Source organism: Parasteatoda tepidariorum, chromosome 9 (genome assembly GCF_982258835.1).
Source record: "Parasteatoda tepidariorum strain Cologne lab strain chromosome 9, Ptep-v5.0, whole genome shotgun sequence".
Taxonomy (NCBI): domain Eukaryota; kingdom Metazoa; phylum Arthropoda; class Arachnida; order Araneae; family Theridiidae; genus Parasteatoda; species Parasteatoda tepidariorum.
The window spans coordinates 90,859,278-90,884,975 of record NC_141763.1 but is presented as its reverse complement, the minus strand read 5'-3'; the positions used below and the strand labels follow the sequence as shown (position 1 = coordinate 90,884,975).

Sequence of the window (25,698 nt, the reverse complement as noted above, 5' to 3'; positions counted from 1 at the left end):
TTCAGCTGTCAGGCATCCTTTATTTTCCATTGACAACATATAATACTAATTAACACATATGCAACTCAAATAATAATTATGCAAACATGTAACTCAGAACATTCATCCACTTGGGCTTTAATGCACTAAAGTATTGTAATAAATTTTAAGCATTTATTAAAACAAAGCATACTCTTTCTTCTGGGTAATCAGGGTCTTGACTATAAATAGTTGGTTCAAGATGCAATGTTTGACCAAAACTACGAAGAACAAAAGAAGCACCACCTTTTATCAGCATTGGTATAAGAGGAGTAGGAATTATCTCAAGATATGTAAATACACTTCGTCTTCCGAGAACAGTATGATTATCAAACGATATCTCAAAGTTTTTGTAATCAGTTTCATTATCCTCCACTTCATCTGAAAAAAAAACATATAAATGAGCAGACAAACATTTAAGAAAAGAATCTAATTTTTAATCATCTATATATATATTTCTCTCGTGTAGCATGACAAACTCGGATATTTCTTTATCTATTGGCAACATTATAGTTATTATTGATTTTGTTAGGTTGTCTTAAATAATAATTTAAGTAGTGTTGAATAAATTATACGTGAAGCATTTATTTAGAATAGTTTTGTTATTCTATAGAATTAAAAACTCATTAAATTATTTAGATTTGTTTTTGATCTTTTTTAAAATGTCTAGAAAGTTTAAATATAAACAGAACCATCATGCTTCATACCAATTATTGGTGACAAAGTTTGCCTTTATTGAGCAAAAGAATATATATAGAGAGATATATGTAATATAAAACGCTTAAACTAATCTTTTTATGTTATTCCTTTATTTAAATCTTCTTCATTTATTATTCAAAATTAAATGCCTTCTCACACTTTAACATCCACAACCTGTCTTTTAATCTATTTTTAGTTTAATATGCATAAATTAACATTTTCGATTTTTCCTGAACCGTGAGAAAGACTTTTTACCTCGACCAATTTAATAGACCAATTTTAATTACACAGATTACCCTTATTCCCTAAGACATAACATATAACAGATTTTTTTTCCCAAGATTTTTCCGAATTTTTATCCGGGGCTACTTTGATATATGTGTCACTTGGATATTCATTCTCTGATTATGAAGGTTAAATAAAATTAATTTACTTCTCTTTTTAAATTCCATGCCTGTTTGTCCTGCTCACCCATCATTTTACAGATATATATATAAAGAAAAATAATAATAAAAATAACAAGAAACCACAAAAAAAAATTTCCGAAAAAAGGAGAAATTTTTTTAAATAATCGGTATACTAAAGGATATAATCTTTTCATCAGCTCACACGATTATATCCGCAAAAAATAGCTCTTTTTTGCGGATATAATCGTGTTAGCTGACGTAAAGATTATATATTTCATTTTCTGTATTTTTTAAAATTTTTTAGCCTTTTTCGGAATTTTTCCCCCGGTTTCTTGTTTTTTTTTATTATTATTTTTCTACTCTCCTTTTTTCATTGTTCTGTAATTTTCCTCAGGTTTTCTCTATATTTTGAACTTATTTTATGAGTTCCATTTACTTGCAGCTTATGCGCAATAAATAAAACTTACTGTTTTTCTTAATTTTCTTCGGGTTTTTTTGTATTTATTTATTATGCTATATACATTCACACACATATATATATATATATATATTAATAATAGGAAATTAAACTTACCATAAACTGTTATTGTATATTTCAATTTATATAAACCAATAGGTAAGGATCGTTTGGAAATTCTCAATGCTGAGCAATTGTGAGTTTTCAAATCACTGATATCTATTTCTTCTTCTTCACCATTTTCATTTATTTGATAAGCACTCCACAACTGAGAGGCTAAATAAGATTTGCTACTTCTAAAAATGGCTGTAGTTTCACACCTAAATGAATGGCCTCTAAAATGCTATAAGAAAAAGTTAAATATCATTGATTTAGAAATATGTGAGTCCCAAAATTAAGTAATGTATAAAAGAAAAGAGGAATCAAATATTATGTAAGAACCTAAATCGGCAGACAGGGTTTTTTATTCTATTTACTTAATTTTTTTTTGTTTTTTGCTGACCAGTGATGATTTTTTTTACGTGTGAGTAGTATATCCATTGAATACATATGTAATATATTAAAACAACTTAATTAAAAAAAATTTTTCAGGGGGTGGGGTGAATTTCAAATTTGGAATTCAAATTGAATTTTGGAATTTTTTTTTAAAGAGTTCAAGAGCTTTGAACACTAAAAGAAAATATAAAAGGACAAAATTTTACAAAATGAATTAAAATGCAAATTTTACTTAATGCAAAACAACATTTTTTATTTAAATTTAATCCTAAAATTAGAATACTAGAGTAAAAATTATAAAGCAAAAACCACGGGTAGGGTTGCGGCCTTTTTATGTAAATAGTAATATAATTCAGCCCACCCCTTGTTGACTTTTTTAAATCTCGCCAAGTTGGCGAGTATTACTTGGATCAACATTGTTTTTTTTTTATTAAATAAACAATATAAATTATTATAAATTTATTAAAATATTTTTAATAAAATAAAAATAATTAATAAATAAAACCCTGAAATATCTTCCAGAAACCTAGTTTGATGAGATTTCGAAAAATCGTCGGGGGACTATTCTAAGATCCACCTTGGGAGGGGGATAGCGATTTATTTATATTGACTGATAAAAAAGAAAGAGTCCTAAATATGCTTTATAATATTTGAATGGCCCTTAACTTTTATCAGGAGCATGACTTAGTTCTTAAACCGGAACATAATTTTCTAACAATTAAAGAATTTTTAAAATTTAAATTAGAAAATTTTTAAATTACGGAATTTTTAAATTTTGTATTAAAGAATATTCTAGAAAGATACATACTTAAAAAAGATTAAGGGGGAAGGGCACGGGACATCAGAAAAAAATTCTCTGACTTTATTGAATTTCTCTGATTTTTGAACCTGATGGCATAAATTTTATTATTAAATTTTCAGTTATGCTTTATCATTATTACATAAAACTTATACATATCATTTAGGTTGGAAAAAAAATGTTTTTCTTAAAAAATCCTCATTTTTTTTGAAAAATATGAAATTTTTAGTTGCCTCAAATATACATTTATTCATTTTCCCTGACTCTGGGTATTTTAGTAAAATTTCCTGATTTTTTCAAATTAATATACAGTGGGTGATCGGTTAACGAACACTTTCACGAAAGTTTTTTGTGTTCGGATAACGAACACATATTCGGATAACGAACACTTTCAAAAAAGATTTTTTGAGTTCGGACAACGAACACATATTCGGATAATGAACAAAACGAATTCTAACGAACTCTACTCGGCCAGAAGAAAAATTAATATTAAACATTTATTATCATTTTGCATACAAAATAATATCACTGATAGGTGAAATGTTTAAAGCATACTTAGTGTTAATAATTTCTAAATGAAACTTGAATTAACAATGAATTTAAAGGTCATTCAATAATTATTATTATGAGAAGCTGAAGGAGTAACGAAAATCACATCTGCAACGCAAAGAAGTGCCATCCATGATAAAATGGAGAAGTTAATTTAGTTTGGATAAATGAACGGGAAATGAAACGAGATGTAACTAGTATGCCTATCATTCAAGAGAAGGCTAGAGAAATTGAAAGAGCAAACTCCAGGTTCGTCGTCCGAGGAGTTAGAATTCAAAGCTACGGCTGACTGGTTTACAAAGTTTAAAAGAAGGTCTGGAATTAAACATGTATTAATGCGTGGTGAGTCTGCTAGTGAAGATAAAGAAGCAGCTGAGAAGTACTGTCTCAAATTTCAAGAATTCATTGAAACAGAAGGGTATCGTCCACAACAAATATTTAATTGTGATGAAACCTGTTCGTTTTGGAAGCGCATGCCAAACCGTACCTACATCACGAAAGATGAGAAAAGTGTTCTTGGGCATAAACCTATGAAAGACCGGTTGACGTTACTTTTGGGAGCTAACGCTAGTGGTGATATGAAGCTTAAACCACTTCTCGTTTATCACTCTGAGAATCCCAGAGCATTAAAAACAAATTCCATAATTAAGAGCAAATTGCCAGTAATGTGGAGATCGAATCAGAGGGCATGAGTCATGCAGTATCTTTTCAAAGAATGGCTATTTAAAGTTTGTACCCCGAGCATCAAGAACTACCTTGATGCCAATGACTTGCCGTTGAAAGCACTGCTGGTATTGGACAATGCACCAGGCCACCCAAAGGATCTTGAAGATAATTTGTTGACAGACTTTCCCTGACTGACAGTTCAGTTTTTACCTCCGAATACGACTTCTTCAGCCGATGGATCAGGAGGTTACTGCGGCTTTCAAGAAATTGTACACTCGCGCGCTGTTTCGTCGGTGTTTTGAAGCAAGCCAATTCTCCTCAACACTGACTTTAAAAAAGTTTTGGAAAGAAAAATTTGACATTCTTGAAGCTATTCGTATCATTCAAAAGGCGTGATCAGAAGTCACACAGCGACAGTTGATTTCTGCTTGGCGGAAGCTGTGTCCATCCTTCGTTCAAGGAGACGGAGGTGATCAGGGAGACACCCCTGAAATTATGAATGAAATCTTGACAACTGCTAGAGATCTGGAAGGGGAGGTGAATGAGGGTGACATAGAAGAGCTCATAATGGGACATGAAGGTGAACTGACGGCAGAAGAACTCCAAGAAATTTTGAATGAAGAACACCAAGAAACACAGCGAAATGTGTCTCCTTCTGAACAAGAGGAAACGAAAGAGGATCCATGCCAACATCTGCCATTAAAGATCTTTTGAAAAAGTGAGAGGATGTCAGAGCAATGGTCTTAGAATGGCACCCAAACCAAGCTGATGTCAGTTGGGTTGGAGATCTTTACAATGACAATGCTATTAATTACTTCCGGAACATCCTGAAAAAGAGAGAAAAGCAATCGACATTGGACCTGTTCTTCAATGCCCCATAAGCAAAAAGTGAAAAGGACTGATTAATATGTAAGACTATATGTATGTATTATTTTTAAAAAAACTTACTAAGAAATCATAAATTTTTTTAAATGTAATTTTTAGGGTCTCCAGAACGAATTAATCGATTCACATAAAAGTCTATGGTGATTCGATGATCGGTTAACGAACAATTCGGATAGCGAACATAGTCTTGGAACGGATTATGTTCGTTAACCGATCACCCACTGTAATTTCTTGATTTTTTTGCTCTGTGACCATGCTGTATAATTAAAATATCAAATGGTAGAACGCTGATTATCCAGTTCAATCGGGACCAAACCCAATCCAGACAACAAAAATTCTGGATATTTGGACAGCTTAAAAAAACAGCAATGAGAATATTTTTACGTAACTTCCCCTCATATTTTCCCAGGCTTAGGTTTTTAAATTGTAGTAGTGCCTATTATAGCATATTACAAATAGCATGCTAAAAAGTTTTAATTTTCTAAAATTTTATTAGAAACCTGTTCCTTTATTAGAAAATACTTCCCACCCACCTTGAAGCTGGGTAGAAAGAAAGCAAGATTCTTTTCGAGGTCATGGAAGATCAAAAGAACCATTTTTTGAACCCTTTCAGATATTCTGAAAATTAAAAAGTATTTTCGTTATTTTCCATTCTGAAGAAGCTGGGAAAAACACATAGTCCTTGAGTGGTCTGCATAATTGGACAATCTAATACACCAACTTTCGGATAATCAGCGCTCTACAGTATTAACATCCTATAAGTCAAATGTGAAAAAGCAATGATAGGATATAATAGCATTATACACGTAAATAGCTTTATGAAGCTTAGATGTTAGACTGGTAATAAACAATATGTGCCTATAAAACAATCAATGTAATATGAAATTATTACAAAAATGATAGGAAAATTAAGAAAAAAAGAATGAATTTTCTAAAAATACATGTTAGGAAATGAAACATAATTTTTTTTTTTAATAAAAAATTATAAAGAATCGAACTACCTCAATAGGACGTTCTTTGTCTGTAGAGTTTTTATCGATCCAAAGTAAAGGATTCTCATATTCTCCGTCAGACACAGAAATAGTTGTTTCTTTCTTGAGTCTACTAACTGAGTTAAAGACATCTACAGATGCTGGGAAATCTCCACCAAAAGCATACTCATACAAAATGCTAAAATTGGAATTCACAATCAGGAAAGGATAAACAAATTTAAAAATAATAAAAATAATTCTAAATAATGATATTTATATTTAGAAATGAAATTTAAAATTGGTAAATGAAACTTAGATTAAGTAAACGAAAAATATGTGAGGTAATTAAATTTTCAAGTCTGGTTGAATTGGGTTAAATGTAAAGTACTATGTCAAACTTAAAAGAGATCATGAGTTTAAAGTAATAAAAATAAATAACGTTACTAACTGTTTATTTTCGTTTAAAAAAGAAATAAAGAATTAGATTACTAGAGTGCTACAGAGTTCAGAAACTTAAGTTTACTTGATGAAGGACTCTATTAGGAATCTTATAATGCTAAATAAAAAAAATTAAATCAATAAATACGTTAAAGTAATAAATAAGTAAAACTAATAAATATGTAGTTAAATACTAGCAACATTATTTCGTAATCAATCAGAAAATACACCAGGGAACTGAGAATCGATGAAGAACTTAAAAATTTTTAAGAAAAAAATAATATTTAAGAACTCAAAATTAAAACCAAACACATTTTCAGGATCTTAAAAAGTTTTATGAACTTTAAAAGAATGTATCTGCATGAACCAGGACAATTAGAACAAAAAGTTCTAATGCAAAAAGAAAACCGAAAAAGAATGAGAGGCCTCAAAAGCATAGATCTATTGTAGAACATGAATCCGCCAAGAAGTTAAATTGTTAAGAATTTTTCTATCCATTAAAGTTTGCTTGTTTTGTAGAATAACTGGGTATTAAATTACTGTATTATAAAAATATTCTTCAAATCCATATCAAATTAAGTATGTTTTATTAAATAATAATAAATTATAAGAGTGTGTAAAATGGAAGGAAAAATGTCTGTATAACATAGTTAATTTAACTACAAGAAGTTTCATTGGTGACTCATTTCTATAGATTGACTCTTTTAGTCTTCTTACTTAAATTAATGCAAAAATTAAACAATAAACAGAAGAGTGGATCATGTTGATGATTTAAATTTTTAAAAGATGTGTTTACATGAATATGGTATACTCCTCTTAGGGTATTAAACTGATAATACCAGGCTGAAAATTAAAATTAATAACTTTAAAAAAATACACAGTAATAACATAATACGACGGTTTCAGAATTATGAAGGAGTCTTAAGTAAATGAAACCTTTTAGCACTAATATTGCTAAATATAACAGCAGAAAAAGTTTCTTTGAAAAGTACAAACTTATTTGAAGATTTTGATTCCATGTTGCATAAAGAAAAATTAACGAAGATTTGAGAGACATTATATTTAGCACTATAAGTAAAAAAATTAATTAAATATATTTAATATAAAAAATATAAGCAGTTTTGAAGAAGTTAAATACACAAACCTGATTGTAGAATCATCTTTCCACTCTGCCTTTTTAACATCTCTCCGTTTCCTAAAGAAATTAAAAAGAAGATAGACCCCTAAATACATGAAGGGTTATAGCTAAGATGTGCATAATGACATGAATGGATTAACCAATGAAGAATCGTGAAATTCTAAAAAAGTTGCGGCGACTCAACTTAATCATGACTGTTACGATCGAGAACTTGAACTTTACATTCGCCAAAACAATCTAAGCTGTCTCTGTAGAATGATGTACTGTGCTAATTTATATTCCTCTTCCTTATATACTTTAATATTTCGACTGCTAACGGCAACACAGGAGCGACCACGGCCGAGACTTAATACAGCTCTCACGATCAGCACACAAAAGTACGGTGATCTTAATACAGCTCTTCCGGATTCTCACGAAACAGCAATGAATCGATTGATTGATTGAATGTGGGGTTTAGTGGTACAAGGTCCAAAAAAGGACATACTGCGCCAAACACACGGTTTTAAAAACAGATTAAGAGGTTAAGTAAAGCACACGTATAAAATCAGATAAGATAGTGAAAATTCTAAAACAATGTTGTAAAGTTACATACATTAAAATCAATAAAACTGCATGTCAATAAAACGGTAAATTTACTAATCAAATGCAAATCAATAAAACAGCAAATTTACTAAAACACTAAATAGTATAAAACAATTATATACAACTTAAAATTCCAATAGCGCATAAAAATGCAAAGATGTTAGGATGGTGATTTTTATCTAACAAGTCTTTTATATATAAAATCGTGCTTCCAAAGAAGGTAAGGCGTTGTTGGTTAAAACATGGGCAAGCGATTAAAATATGATGAATTGAAAGTGAAACGTTACAAGCATCGCATCGAGGAGGCGGTTCTCCGAACAGCAAGTGAAGATGAGTCAGCCGAGTAAACAGCAATGAATCAACTAGTGGTATCCATTCATCGAATTCTATCACAGCTATAATTCTGGTGCGGGAGTACTGTAGTGTATCTACCACTAACAAAAATACAATTCCAACATCACTAGTATATAAGGTATGTTAACTTGATTATATGTTGGGGTACCAATTCATAGATGAAGGTTGACATGGTCGATGCCTCACAAATACATACTAAAACATGAGTACTGAATTGATCTTGGGCTGCAGGAATCAGAAAGGCTCGTTTCATACATCTTTTTGTGAGTCGTAAAGGGAGAATCACATGATCAAGGTTCTAATCTTTTAATAGAGTTAATTGAAGGATCATGCAGCACGACAGTGATGAAGGTGGAAGTTTCAATGGGTTCAAATTGTAACAAATGATATTGTCCTAAGTTCAGACATTCCCATACCCAAGTTTTTTGTAAAGACATGTAATAAATTAGTGCTTCTATATATTTTCAGGGTATCTATGTGCAACATTTTGGATTTTCAAATTCATGACTTTTCACGGCTAATTCCTAGAATTTTTCATGACTTAACAAAGTTACTATTTTCTCCCACAAAAACACAACAATAAATTTAGAAAAGCATTATAATAACATTAATTGAAATGATAGGTATAACCAAAACTTTGCATCTTCATACTTATAGATTTTAAATTTAAAAAACAGACCAAAGAAAGAGTTGAAGCAAAAAAATAGCTGAAAAAAATACAAAAGCAAATAAATTCTTTTCCCCTTTCTCTGCAGAATTATACTATAATGATACTTTTCTTGTTCATCGGAAAGGAAAGAAATACTCCTGATTCTTCTGTTCTCATTTCAGAATTAAAAAAAATCAACAATGACAGGCTTGCTTCAGCTAGAATTTTAAAGTGATAAAATAAAAATAATAACAAAAATTCTGAAATCACAGAAGTTTAAAAGATAATTCACTCCAGAAATGATGTGTTTTCCTTCATTTTTTGAAAGAACACCATAATTTTTAAAGAACATGATAAAAACATTTTATATTTTAATAAAATATGACTGTGAGTGGAGATTTTATGACAAATTCAGATATTCGGAACACCATGAAATTGGGGGGTGGGGGGTTGAGGTAAATTCCATTTTAAAAATTATATTTCTATAACATTGAATTTCTATAACATATACCTATAACATATATTTCCATAACATAAAATTATATAACATGATTTTTTTTAAAAAAAACTAGTTAAAATCATGACATTTCATGACAAATTTTGTTCAATACCAAAATTCATGACTTCTCATGCCTTTCCAGGTGCCCAGATACCTTATATTTTCTTTAAATAGTTACACGTAAATTTTATTAAAAAATCCGCAAAATTTTGACCTGCAATGATTTTCTACATTTCCTCTAAGTAAATATTAACACATGAAAAATTATAAATGAATGGTGAAAAAGTAAATTAAAACTAAACAAGATTTAGTGTTACAAATAAAACGGTAGCAAATTTTAGGCAACAAATTTACCTTGCTGAAGACTTTTTAACGAAATTAAAGCTTCTTTCTTCATAATATAAAGTACAAATATCTTCGTTTCCAAATGCTACTAGTTTTGCCTCATCTCCTCCGTCAAACATAATGCAAGAATAGTCATCCAAGTTCGTTAAGGTTATTGTAAACTCCACAATTTCATCCACTTCAGTGGCATTTGTGCTAGCAGTGAACTCAAAATCTGATATGCTAGCGAGGATTCTTATAAGTAACGTAACTGAATTGCTCTGCTCTTTAACTTCAGAGTTCCAAGCTACAAAAGAAATTTTCCATTCTCCAATCTAAACAAAAATAAGCATAAACAAACAAATCAATATAAATCACAAAAGGCAAAATTTAATTAATAAGCAACGATAAAATAACAAACTAAATCAGATCAAATTATGGCATCATAAGACTTTAATTAGGTAATAGGTTCCAAAATTTACATCAACAAACAAAAAGATGTCATTAACTAACTATCTGCCTCATCATGCGGTAATTATTATTTTTTTTTACATTTAAAAGTAACCCTTTCTGAGACATTTTAAAATAAAAAAACATTACCTTAGAAAAAGAATAAGATATAACAGACTCGCTTGAATTTTCCTTGTAACTTTCATCTTCAAATTTTATTTCATAAACATTGACATGACCTACAAAAATATTGAAAGAAATGAAATCACCTTTTATGGAATATAAACATCATTCTCATTTGATTTACATCAATATTTTTATATTTCACAAATAATTAGGTAGATGTTTCAAGCTCTTGAGATTTGACTTAAACTAAAATTATTTCTCTAATGTTTGCTTGTCCATAAATGATAAACATAATTGTAAACAAAATATTGCAAACATTAAAAAAACAGCCAAAAAAGAAGAAGTCTTCATAGCTCACAATCATTCCAGAAGAGAACTTTCTAAACTATATGTATTCGCAGCCTAAATAAGCTCAAAATATAATTTATTCCTGCTAATTTTTATTTAAAATTACCTCCTGAATCTGAATATGAGTCCTGTTTAAACTTTATCTCCCACAATTTTTTTGAGGAGTGGGAGAAGTTCCTATGTTTATCAAATTTTTTGTGGCCATGAGTAATATTTGAAGGGTAAGAAAAAAGATTTTATTATATAATAAATTTAAATAAGAACAATATTGTAATAGAAATACAATAAAATTTTCTCCCCATCTACCTCTTCAAAAGAAAGTTAACACAAAATTATAATTTTTCTTATGCAAATCAAATTTATGGTAATAAAATTATGAAAAATGATAAATAAAGGTCGAAAGGAAAAGGGGTTCTTATTTGAATTCTGGTATTTTTGCATAAGAATCAGCTGGAATGGTGTTGGGATTGGTTTTCATGCAATGCAGTGTGATTAAATCATTATTTTAATACTATAACGTAAAGTTTATTTAAAGGAGATGCAATTACATAATTTTTGATTTTCTGACTCCTTAAAATGTGCATTAAACCATTTTAACCAAAAGCAATTTTTTGTCTCTGAAAGAAAATCATTTTCATCATATATTAAGATCTGAATGATTATATAATTTCAATTTAATTTGCATGCTTTGCAGATCTTTTAGCTCACTTTCAAATTGAAAATTATTTATGTCTCAAACTAAAAGTAACAGTATAAATTAATAAAATTGTTATCAATTTATGTAGCTACCATTAGTATGAGTCATAAATAGTAACACTTGCTCATAAATTAATAACTTTTATTTGTAAAATATTTTCGAATTTCAGAAAATCAATATTATTACAAAGACATCTTTAAGCAACAAATAGTTTTTCAGGCTATAAATAATTACCGGTTATGTTATTTTCGAAATAAATTGTACAATCTAAAGGAGCGTCAGTTTTGCCCCTTCCTTTCAGTTCAATTTTATCCACAGGATATGAGCCAGATGCAACATAAAAAGGAGTAACAGATAAATTACCCAGCCCTTCATATACATTGACCTGAAATGAAAGTTTTCTTTAATTGAAAGAATAAAAAAATATTTATTTTTTTTTAAAATCACTTTTAACAGTGACAAGTTATTCATCATTAGTAAGGGATTGAGATATAAAAAAAATATTTTTAATTTACTGAAATGCACAGGTTAATTTTCATTTAATAAATTAGGATTGGAATAATTGAGTATTAACTGGATTGAGATTAATTTAACTTAATCCAATTTAAATTACTAGTAAAAATAAATAAATCATTATTTTGCTAATAGTAGCAATTATTAATTTATACAAATGTTTGCTTAAATATGAATTAAATTGGCTTAAATATACTAATTATCAATAATTAATTCTTGGTAAAAACTGTTAATGTTGTAAAATTTTGTTTATTTTAAGAACCTTACACCAAAGTTCTTATAATTATTGCTTAAATAATACAAATGACAGTTAATTTGAATTTTGGATAATTTGAGATAAATTTTCATTCTTAGTTGAGCTTAAATTAAAAGGGATCAAACACATAACTTATAACACAGAATAATATTTTCAAATAATATATTTAAATTGAATACATTAAAAATATTTTCAATTAAAACCTTTAATAATTACTAAATATATGTTCAATACACATTAAACAAGATTCAAAATACAACAGAAAATGATATTCATAAAGAAATATTATTTTCCCATGAAAATAAAACTTTTAATTTAAAACTAATAAAACAAAAAAAAAATTAATAATTTAGAAAAGTTAAGTTTCAATTCTAAATTTATATATTAATATGAAAAAAGCAAATTTTCTCTGAAATTAAAATAACATAAAAAAATTACTCTACTTTTACACATTTTCTTAGAAAAGAGAGACATTAGATATAAAGAATAATTTGCATTTTAAATTAAGAAACAATTCTATGCTTAGAAGTAAAAAAATAAAGCAAGAATCAAAAATATTTTGATAATTATTTTACCGCAATTTCAAAAGCCTCCCAATCCAAATGATTTGAAATATTGACGGACACAGTGAAATTCCCTCCATTTTCATAACAATGAGAAAAATATGTCTTCCATTCATTCGATGATTCAGACTCTATGTCAACTGCATCTTCGACAACATTATCTCCATATTCAACCACAAATGATGCAGGAACTGGTAAATTACTTCCAAAATATTTCAACTCAAACTGAATGTCTCCTAAAGAAACAAAAATAAAATTATCAGTTTAATATGAAGATAAAAAAGAACAATTATAAATTATGAGAGTAATTTTTTGTGATATTAAATTTTATTAAAACCAATGTTTAAAATAGCAAATAGTAATTTTTTCCCCTTTAAACCTGTATGTGTTTTGGTGTCATAATGGTATATATTCATTAGTAAATATAAATTGTAGGGGATAGCAGCATGATCATTAACAATAGATTTTTTGTTTTTGATCAATGGTGCTCCAGGTGCTCTCCAGGTGCACATATGAAATAACGAAATCATCAAAAACAAAAACTCTATTGTTAATGATCTTGCTGCTAGACCATATTTGTTTAACATTGGGGAATCATTAATTTTTTAAAATATTCTTTTATTTTAATATTTTACTATTAACATTTTTATCTCTTTAGTATGACACAAACTGAATTGTATTATGTCATCTCGGTCTTACCATTTTCTACCATTTATCCAACTGATGGAGGTGTACCAATATGACACCAAGACACACATTAGCTTAGAGAATTTTTTTTTTACCATTTGTGATTGAAGCATTTCATCCTGAATTTCTGTCTGAGTAATGCCTGGTTTGAATCCCTGTGCTTTATATTAGGAATTTGTATGGTTTTCAATACCCTTTTCATTATCAATGCAATTCTTATGACACAGAAATATATATTAATAAGAAGAATCAATAGATATGACACAGGATTAATTATGACACGGTGAAAAACCCTGAAAAATCGATATCAAGATAATTCATATACCATGTTTCATATTTAACATGATTTTTTGAGCTGGCATTTATAATTAAATTATCAACTAATGAAGAATGTCACACCTTTATAGTAACTAATTCAAGAAAAAACTTACTTCTTACAAGAATCGCACTATTGAATTTTAAAATCGCGCGAATATGAATCGCGATATTGAATTTTAAATTCATGTGAATATGAATCACAATATTGAATTTTAAAAACGCAAACATATACAAATTACGATATTGGATTTTTAAATTCCGATAATATGAATCAAAACGCAAAATTTTTAAATCGGGTAAATATGAATCCCACTGCGTAGTTTTTAAATCACGTATAAATACGAAAATCGATGTGTGATATTACAACCGCATGAATACGAAACGCGTCATTGAATTTTAAATTCGCGTGAACATGAATCGCGACATTGGATTTTCAAAATGCGTAGATACAAACTTACAAAACACAATGTATGATTTTTCAATCACGTGAATATGAATCACAACACGTAACCTTTAAATCAGATGAATACCAAAATTCATGTTTGATATTAAAATCGAGTGAATAAGATTCGCGATATTGGATTTTAAAAACGCAAACATACACAAATTACGATATTGGATTTTTAAATTCCGTAAATATGAATCAAAACGCAAAATTTTTAGATCGGGTAAATATGAATTCCACTGCGTAGTTTTTAAATCACGTATAAATACGAAAATCGATGTGTGATATTACAACCGCATGAATACGAAATGCGTCATTGAATTTTAAATTCGCGTGAACATGAATCGCGACATTGGATTTTCAAAATGCGTAGATACAAATTTACAAAACACAATCAGGGATGAGATTGGCCAAAAGGCAAAAAAGCTGAATTTCCACGATAGTAAATTTTACGCAAGCGCAGCCCTTTAATAATAAATTCCAGACAGTTTAAGGTAATAAATAATGTGTTGACATACAATTGCTTACTAATCTATTATTATAAAAACGACTACATTGATACTTAACATTTAGTGAAAATAAAAATTACCAATTGAAAAAATAAAGCTGGAAATTATATTTTTCCTCAGTTCACATATTACTTGAAAAACTACTTGGTTTAGCAAATTAAAACTACTGAGAATATACATTAATATTTCATTTCTTTTAATAAATACTGTTATGTGATTTATAGCAAATATATCAGTAATATTACTTTTTAAATTATATTGGGAAAAAAAAACTTTAACAATGAACCAAATCATTATGTTCATGTTATAGTCTAATCTAACTACAGCCCTTTGAAACATATCAATAACAGTGAAGTAGAAATATATAGTAACTCCTTAACATACAAAAATTGGTATTTTAGTTTGAAAAATTACATGACAATCAGCAACTGTTTAGATAATTGTTTTTTATTTGATAAGAATTTTGCATTTTATAGCATAAATAACAACAATTACAAATAAAATTTTGATAATGAGTTAACTCTTTTAACTATTAACTCTTTTTCCAACAAAAAAAAATTTAATTGAATCCCTTTTTAAGTTATTGCTTTTGTTTCCTATATCTTTTATGTTTGCTATATTTAGTCGTTAGTCCATTTTCAAACATTTTGTGACAAATCCTATTTTTTCTTCTTTGCTAGCACAGAATGTAAGTTTTGAATATATTCCCTTCCAGTTTCTCTGATGTTGTAACACTTACATAGACATACTAATAATCGTCGTTAGAAAAACAGTCACTTTTATAGTAACTAATTTTTTAAAAAAATGTACTTCTTACAAGAAGCGCGAGAGTTGATCTTAAAATTGTGTGAATATGAATAACAATTATGGATTTCGAAATCACATAAATATGAAACTAGATATACGATTTTGAAAATGAGAAAATACAAACTGGGATATAGAATTTTTAAAACGCGTAAATACAAATCCCGATTCATAATTTTTAGATCGCGTAAATACGAATCATGATGCGTAATTTTTAGATTGCATAAATAAGAATTATGATGCATAATTTTTAGAATGCGTGAATGCGAATCCCAATGCCTTATTTTAAAATCACGTATAAATGAAAATCAATGTTTGATATTATAAACAGCATGAGCAAATCAAGACATTGAATTTTAAACTTGCGGGAATACGAATCGCTTCATAGGTTTTTAAAAAGGCGTAAATACGAAGCACGACGTACAATATTCAAATCGCATGAATAAGAATCTCAACACGCAAATATGAAAAGCTATGTTTGATATTAAAATCGTGTGAATAAGAATCGAGATATTAGCAGACTTCGGGCTTGGGACCTCTAAATGGCTTGTCAGAAACAGCGTCGTTTGAACTACAAAAATCGGATCTATCTGGAGGGCGGGTAAAAAATTCGGAAAATCTTATCTGCTGCGAGTAAAAGGGGAGAAAATAGCTAAAATAAGTAAAAATGAGAGAGGATTGGTAGCTATGTAGTTTGAATTTTGTGTTTCTCTTTGAAAATGGGTGAGTTTTCTGAAAAAGCGGAATACTTATAAAAAAAAGTGAAATTTTTAGAAAAATCTGAATTTTTGATAAAAAAAGCTGAAATTCAAGAGATAAAAGTGAAAAAAGCGGAAAAATCTCATCCCTGCACAATGTATGATTTTTCAATCACGTGAATATGAATCACAACACGTAACTTTTAAATCAGATGAATACCAAAATTCATGTTTTATATTAAAATCGCGTGAATAAGAATTGCAATATTATCAGCTTCCAAAGCAACCAAAAAATCCCCCAACCAAAAAGAATCAAATTGGCGATGAATCACGTGTATGTAAACGTCTCGTTAACGGGGTGGAGGGGGGAGTTTTAAAATTTCGTCGGATTCTAAGTTATTGATTTGCAGAAGTTTGAGAATATGCTGAATTCTATGAATATTAGGGTGAAAATCACAGGGACTGCTTTTAGACCGGGAAGAATGATATGAAAAATCCAGAATTCCGAGGTACACTCAGAATACAATCACCCCTGATGACAGTTTAACAAGAAAAGGGCCAGTTCAAGACCACACAACTTGTAAAATAATTATTAGGGAATCAATAAAACTCAGTTTTGAATAATACAGAAATTTTTAAGTTGGCAAATAATGCATAAAAACATGTAATAATTACATGAACGAAATAAGTCAAGAACTTATTTTATAAGACTTAACACTCAACTTAACAACTTATAGCAGTGAGAACTATTTTAAACACTCAACAAATACAATATATTACATATTAGATGTGAAAATTTAAGTTCAATATTAAAGATACTACAGCATAAGATTCAATAGATTATTATTGAAAAAAAAATATGTGTACCAGAAAATCAACTACACAATACTGAGCTAAGAGCAAACTATTAAAGATACTTCAAAATATATATGCAGTTGGTGATATACCTGGAGGTGTAGATTTTGGAGAGTTAGAAGTTAAGGACCAATTTCTACTAATAGGCCAGAAACAATTGAAATCTTTAGAATCATATTCTGTGTTCCATAAGTTAGTTAAATTGACACCAAGACTATAACTTCCAGCTGAATTGCATGAGATATTTTTCCATAACCCTGACTCAGTTATAGGCTCTAAAATATAATAAACAAACACTGTTACCATTTTGTAAGCATAGTAATTAAAATTTCAAAACATTAAAAGAAACTAGATTTCGAAAAGGGAAAACAAAACAATAAAACAACATAAATATATAAAGTTATGTATCGAGAATAAAATCTAAAACTTTTTCATAACTAATGTATGCAAAATAAAATTTAAATTGTTCCAAAATTCGATCTTTTTTTAAAAAAAAAACCTTAGCTTTTTTTATTTTAAATATTTTACAAAGAAGTATAATGATGAATATCTTTTATTTACTATGTGAAAAAAATTAAATTGTAAACTAATTGTTATTATTAGACATTAAAAAAACCATTGTCTCTTGAAAATTGCAGGCCAAAGTCATTTTTTTAAAAGAAGAATAAGTAATTCAACAAATATACAATCTAGATAAAATTGCCAAAAATATATATACTATACAAACTTGCATACATAAAAGCACAATTTATAGCCATACCCTATTACCATTATTATTATCATAACACGCACAATTTATAAAATTAAAAAAAAAACAACAGAATAATAAGAATTAAAGAATATGAGAAGTCGATCAAATAAATCAATTTAACTAAATTAACAACACCAAGCTGGTACTATTATAACTGGAATAAAATATTTGAAGAAAATGTAAATAATATATAATGGACTAGGACTCCATTGAAGCAGCACACAAACAATTGAAGAATACAATAAAATAAAGAATATGATAAAATGAAGAACGAAATAAAAGGATGGAAGCTACCATGCATGTCAGTGCATTCTATCCTTTTAATGCATTCTTCATTTAATTAATTTTGTGTGTGTTTTGGTGGCGTGTGCTATTTCAGTGAATGTTTGATCCGATACATCTTATTTACATTTTCTTTAAAAAATTTTACCCTACGCCAGACTTGGGTATGTCCACCATTAGTCTATGACAGGCAGCCGAATACAGTTCATAAACACGAATAAAATGATTAAAATTCTTTACAGAATTTACAGCTAGTACGTCAGTAAGTCCAGGACTTAAGTGGTTAATGCTCATGTCAGAACCAGTCAGGCGGAGTGGGCGAATCGGACAGTCCGCCAATTCAATTTTATGAAGGTGCTTCCTAAGGTAATCATGTCCGGTCAGTATCCTGAAGTTAGCCATACCCACCCAGCTGGGCAGATCATATGGTATGGGATTATCCAGCAAGGAATCCCAGATCTTCCCACTGGATAGATTGGTAATAATTTCATGATATCTGTAATAATTCTTTTAATACTATGGTAACTGGCAGGGATATCTGGCTGAGGAAGGTTAGATCAAAACTTAGCAAGCAAATCAGAAAATTCTATTTCTAACAGGCATAATTGAAGAGATAGCCCTGATGGTGGTATGTGAATCAATAAAAATCGTAATGTTTTGTTCCTCTCTTTCGGCGATCTGAGTTAATGCCATGTGAACAGCATCCACTTAAATTTGTACAACGCTTACCAACGGCTCAGCTGAGGTTAAAATACTTGGAGTAAACACTAGCATTTGTATGAGCCGCAGTAGCTGAACCGTCAGTGTACACATGTAGACAGTGCTGTTCAGGGAAAAAAAAAAAAATTTAATATATATTCAGAGTTCTCCCTAGGAATAAAAAAGGAAGCTTCCTCACAGAAAAGGGCACTGATTTAACACCGTAAAAATTTATAAAAATGCCTAATATTTTGTATTAACTGAATTTGATCCTGAGCAATTTTTAAATTATCCTCTTATACTATTCTATGTACATATTTCAAAAAGTAGTTCTCCCATATTTTCAAAACAAGAGAAAAATCCATAATTTATAAAAAATAATTAAAAGGATGATAAAAACAATATCCAAGCATAAATTTTTTTCAAAAAAGTAAAAGAAAAAAAAAAACAATTTTGATTCATAAACCTAATCATTTTCTTTTTTTTAATAAACCTAATCATTTGAAAGCTTTTTTTCTATAATTTAAACTGAAAATTATGAAAAATTAAACATTTAAAGCAGCATTTTTAAAAAAAAAAATTTTTTTTTTTAAAAAATTAGGTTAATTAATATACCTCTTGAAAAAAAGAGAAACTTATACAAATTAAAACAGTTGTGAATAATCCTAAAAAAGTAAATATTTGTAATAGTATAATCAGAATTAAACCCATAAACACAGATAATTTTATCAATTATTACTTAAACAGTGCCTTATTATGTTTTTTTTTTTTAAAGTGGAATATGAGTAAAAAGGCTATGTTTTTAATGAATGGCAGCCTATTTTTACAAAAAGGGTGCATTTATAGGGAACAAAGGGCAGATAGAGCGGGCCCCCTATCTAAAAACGCTAAGGGAGAACACTGCAGACATATAAATTGCCAAGAAAAAAGCAGATTTTTTCAATTCAGCATGTAAATTTAATATTTAGAAAATTTGGAGACATTAACTTACCATTTAAAAATTGGTACTCTGTTGCATCATAATAGATCCAATAAGCATCGATGTTGCTTCCAATATAATACAGAAGAATAGTTACATTTTCTCCCACTAGAACATCCTCATAACTGATTGTCAAAGAAAGATTAGTAATTGGAATTTGAACCGAAATATCCTTATTCTCCAGGTCATTAGAAAACAAATTTTCTACAATCACAGATACCGAATATGTTCCAGTCTGAAAATTATTGTAAAACATATATAATATTGAACACATTATTTAACTTTTGAGAGTAACAAGTTAAATTATATTTCAAAAAATAAAAAGTATTGTTAGTTTAATAGCTACATTGTATTATTACAAAAAAAAATAATGTGCTGCAAAATACATACAAGGATTTTTTACATAAATTATGTATATTTTTCCGATTGAATAATAATATATCATTGTATCTATGAAATATTATTTTTCTTCCAATGCTCACCTGGAGAATGAGCTTTTGTCAATTTAGGCATCTGAAGGGCAGATTTGTAGGCCACTCTTTCAGGGGCACTATATTAGGAGGGCCAACGTTACTCTCACAGTAAGGACCGATAGTACAAAGAATGAAAGAACATCCATACCTTGCTCGGGATTCAAACCCAGAACCTTTCTGATGCAAGGCCAGTTCCCGGATCCTTACACAGGCCAGTCGGCGACATCAGATGGTACTCAATGTATCAGTCATTTTAATGAAAGGGTTATTATAATGAGGGATCATACAAAAAAGTGTAGACTGTATATTAATCAATCATTAAGAACAATAACGCCAATGTTTTGAATATGCACAAATTTGAGATGGTATGAAACAAAAAGAGTTTAGTCACATGTATAGCAATATCAACGTTTACTATATTTACTAGTTTTTGAATAGTAATTAGATTAAATGTTTTAATTGAGGATATTAGACAATTGAGGAGACTGTAGTATTGTGTAGGACAGACAGGGCGAATTGGGAAAAGAAACAACTCTAATAGTGTCCATGTAATAAGCTGTAAGAAAAATAAGATTCTTAGATTAGCTGCGGCAATGAGCCTCGGAGAATCTTCAAGTATAGGTTCCGAAAGTGGTTCCTACAGAACCTGGTGCTTTTGACTGCTGCTTGGAGTCCATAGAAAATAAAATTTAATTTAGAGGTGCGTGATCAAATTTAGGAGAAATTCAAAGCAATAACATATAAATTATATTAAAAAATCACTAAAAACATTAAAGCAATGCTCGAAAAACAATTTTACAATACTCACATCATTGTACGTAATTGGCATGTGCAACTCCTCTTCCTCAACGATTATCACTCTTAGGTGATGTAAAACTCCTAAATACTCATCCTCCTCATCCTTCAATCTATCTGCAATCTCTTCGGAAGTACAATTTCTGTAAGAGAGTCGAAAATTGCCAACAGACTTGAAGCCAAATATGTATCCTGGTAATATCTCTGGTCCAATAGTGTCAGGATATAATTTATGAGTAAAACCAGAATCAGGGACATCAACATCAAGTTCATGAACAACCTCGTAATTTGAGTGGAAAGACAAGTTGGTTGCACACGAAGGCAAAGAGTCAGGATCCACACACCGTGAGATGAGGGAGCAGAGAGAAGATCCCTCATCGCAACTTCGGATGTTCCAAGAGTTGCAGGATGATCCACAATCTAAAGAATCTTCACAATAATCTCCAGAGTCACATGTTGGTTTTAAGACCTGTGCAAAGAAGATATTTTTTTTAAAAAAATTTGATTATTTAAAACTTGAAAGATAATAATTTTTTTTTTTTAAATAGTAGAACTCCAGCATGAATTAGTGAGATCTAGACACAATCTGGATAATTGAATACTTAGGCACTTTTGACTTTTAAGTTAAACAGGCAAATAAATTAATTCACAGGGAGGATGGAATTTAAATATCATGAAATGTTTAAAGCATATAAACACTATATGCTTTCAATTTTATAATAATTTTGAACTTACTGATGATTTCTTATCACTTAAAATCTATTTCACGATGTGCCGCATCATGAAATATAACTTTATATTATCTCTCCATTTTTCTAAAAACTGAAGAACTAAGAAGAAGTTCTGTTGGATAACTAGAGTTTAAATAATTTGAGTTCTACTGTTATTATTATTTCGTTAAAGAAAGTACCTGATTGCTTACTTGGAATTTTATTTGTATAAATGTAATAATGCAGTAGAACCATTTTTATTTCACAAAATAACTGGTGACTAGCCAACAAGCACATAGTTTATCTTAGAGTCTGTGAAAAAGAAATGGATTTTCAAAAAGAAGTCCTGTACCAATGACCATACTGACAGTACTTACATTGTTACATGTTACTTTAACTTGTTTCCTAAAAAGAAGAAATCACTTACTAACATTTGTTTCAAAATTGGTGAAAAGATTCTTCACGCTGTAGACCCTTCCTGGTGATGCTAAAGGTAACATACAATTTCCACAATGCAGGCAAGAGTTATATAAGACGCTGATGTCTGCATTTAGCAACATTAAAATTTTTAAACGTGTATCTTTTTCGTATCAGTGGTAAATAAGTAGTTATCACTATAAAAGTTTGAACTCTTGTATAAGAATTGACGTTGCATCATTTCGGTTTCAAAATACAGAAAGAAAAAAAAAGTAATTTCTTAACTTATAAACTTAATAAAAATGTTTGAGAATAAATAGCAAAAAGTTAAGTACTCTAGCAACAACCAATTGTCATCCAAAAAAATTATAGAAGTTAAGGCTCCACAATCTAAAAACCAACAGCATTGTAGTCAATCACTTTTTGGTACCCCCATCTGTCTTAAGCTGAATGGGTTTCAAGGTGCCACTAGGCATACAGAACTGTGGTTTTTAGAGTGAAATATTCTGCACACCCACTAGAAATTTATAGTCAATAAAACTACTTTATTGATCAAATGATTGCACATTATGCGACTAAAAGCTGTATTTACATTACAAATATGAATTAATAAATTGCAAAAATACATTACGCAATAATAAGTAAAATAAATAAATATGTAAAATAAATAAATAAATATTAATTCATTCATATTTATAATGGTTAATTCATATTTTTCTCATCGTATGACAGTTTTATATTTAATAAGCATAACAGTTTTATATATAGTAAAATTTAAAAAAAAAATTTATATAGCTTTGTGGCTGTATATTTTCAATCTACAGTAGATAAGGAAAAAAAATGAAAATGTCAAAGGAGTAACAATAAACACTAAACTATGTATAAAATTTCAGCTGCATAAAAAAATAGCAATAGACTTTTTCAGTATAATTAGGAAAGCCTTCTACAATATCTAAACAATTAAGCAATGAATGAAAAAAGGCAGAGCTTCATGCATTACGCTTAGCATTCAGAGTGAATGCACATCATAACATACGATATAATTATAAAAATGAAATAAAAATGAATCTAAAAGTTATTATTGACAATCAGTAAACAAGTTATACAAACGTAAAAAATAAATGTTCCTTTTTGTTGAGCATGAAGTTGGAAGCCTATGATGTTGCTTTTAGCTTTAACTTCTGATGTAGCTAAGAGAACAATTTTGTCAGAAAGATCTTGATCTTCAATTGAGAATGAATCAATAGGAATAGGTTGCCCAAGAGCCATATAAAATGGATCTGAAATTATAACAACAGAAATTATATAGGGTGACCCGGGGTAATTCACGATCACTCTGTTTCTGGGGTAAATAATGATCACCTAAGTTTTACTTTAAAAAAATTATTTTTTTTAAAATTTAAGACATGGACAAGAATGCTTGTACACCTTACTAAAGTATAACTACATTTACTTAATAATAATTTTTTGTTTAATCTTACAAAATAAATATCTTTTAAACTGCTTTCTGTATTTTCCATTTCAAAGATGGGTTTCAAAATGTGCACATTTCTGCAAAGTCCTTCTCTTAATAATAAATATTTTGAGTCACTTTCTTTTTCTTTGATATAAAAGTAGTGTAAGCTTTTGTTTAATTGTTTCACATCTACTGTAAACATTATAATTGATTATAGGAAACTATATCAAATGTTGAACCCTACAGATGGGGTAATTATTGATCACTGGGGTAATTCCTGATCATTGTCATTTCTTCTAATAAATAATATATAAAATAGCTTATAAATACCTAATTGTCTTTTCTTAAATAACAGTTCATATTTATTAAGTGGAGCAACTATAAAATATATTTTAACTGTCATCACAAAATTTGTTTTTAACTGTATACAAGACTGTATTCCGATTTGCACCATTTCTGGTTTATTTTACCTTGCTTCTATCTTAATTTTATGTGTGTACATCGTTAGAATAATTTTTAAGTTTATAAATTAGCCTAGTATAAATATGGTGAGAAATTATAAGCCTAAATAGGATACTAAGCTTCTAGAAAACAAAATTAATGAATTTCTTTTAATGATTGAAAATGAAAATTTCAGTGTGAGAGCTGCTGCCTGAGCTGTTGACATACCTTACTTAACTTTACACTTTCCTTTAATGAAGTTAAAAATTCCAGCAAAAGTAACCCATGTGGGAACTCTCTTATATTTCAGAAGACCATGAGGATGAGTTGGCTGATTGCCTAAAATGTATGGCACGATGCAAAGATTTTTGAAAATTTAAAATGTTAATCGTTCTTCTTGCTTTTAAATAAATCATTTTATTAGCTTCGTAAACATATCTTTTTGGTTTATTTGTTTGATCTTGATGTCTTATTTGTTAATTACCATTATATAATTATTTTTAAACAGACTCTTTACAATAAAAACTGGTGATCAGTAATTACCCCAGAAGTGATCAGGAATTACCCCAGAAATGATCAAGATCAGGGGTAATTCCTGATCACTAAAAATTTAAAATCTTTTAAATTCTTATTAGATTTTCAAACAAAAGAAGGTGGCATTGGACTCATCTCATATAGCCTCAAACTTCCAGTAAATATTAAATTTCTATTTTGAATAGTTTTTTCACAAAATAGATGTTTGCGTTTTTCGATCAGGAATTACCCCAGGTCACCCTACTATCCAAAGTAGAAGACTAAAACTAAAACACCTTTATCGAGGCATGCAGAAGTGTTAAAGATGCCTGAGATTAACTCCTCAATTAGATCTTTTAATAAAAAATGTTACTATGCGGGCTAAAAAAAAAATTTGAAGAAAAAAATTTAGAAAAGTTCAAAATTACAAAAATCTAAAGTCATACTACACTCAAATGTAACTGAAATAATTCTAAGAAAACTGGTAAAAAATATATTTATTGATATCCTTATATAAAAAAAATAGAGAAAATATTAACATTTTTATTATTTTCGTATTTTAGAATTAGTTTCAATAATAATTCCTTAATTTTTAAATGATTCCAGCTAAGCACAACTGTGTTTTGTTATTTGAAATACAGATCATCATGTAAAGTGGCTGATTATTTTTAGGTCAATTTCACTTTATTTTATTCTGCAGAATAATTATTTCGTTTCTGATTATTCGTTTTAATTATTTGGTTGACGTCATCCACTTAAATCAATTTCCATCTGCATAGTGACTGCTTATTTTCAAGTGAAACTGATAATTTTCCTATTATTTCATATCTTTGAAATTAGTTATTAGTTTCAATGATTTATACATTTTTATACCTTAATATATGTAAGCAAATATATGTGACATCATTTTCAATCCAAATCTTATCTATACAAGTAAAATGACTAATTGAGTACTGTTTAATTTTAATTCTTGAACATTGTCA

General features: G+C 28.9%; 1 protein-coding gene across 1 annotated transcript in view; it reads right to left on the bottom strand.

The window, feature by feature from the left end:
- The window catches only part of LOC122269722 (uncharacterized), a 93,008-nt gene that overhangs the window by 63,102 nt on the left and 4,208 nt on the right, over positions 1-25,698 (bottom strand). The window contains exons 3-14 of the mRNA XM_087152335.1: positions 23,416-23,585; positions 21,192-21,647; positions 19,923-20,145; positions 17,292-17,474; positions 12,896-13,119; positions 11,786-11,936; positions 10,531-10,619; positions 9,961-10,265; positions 7,529-7,579; positions 5,977-6,145; positions 1,699-1,924; positions 173-399 (exon numbers count right to left, since the gene is read on the bottom strand). Of these exons, the coding sequence (XP_087008461.1) occupies positions 173-399; positions 1,699-1,924; positions 5,977-6,145; positions 7,529-7,579; positions 9,961-10,265; positions 10,531-10,619; positions 11,786-11,936; positions 12,896-13,119; positions 17,292-17,474; positions 19,923-20,145; positions 21,192-21,647; positions 23,416-23,585 (2,474 nt within the window). The remainder of the gene's footprint in view (positions 1-172; positions 400-1,698; positions 1,925-5,976; positions 6,146-7,528; positions 7,580-9,960; positions 10,266-10,530; positions 10,620-11,785; positions 11,937-12,895; positions 13,120-17,291; positions 17,475-19,922; positions 20,146-21,191; positions 21,648-23,415; positions 23,586-25,698) is intronic.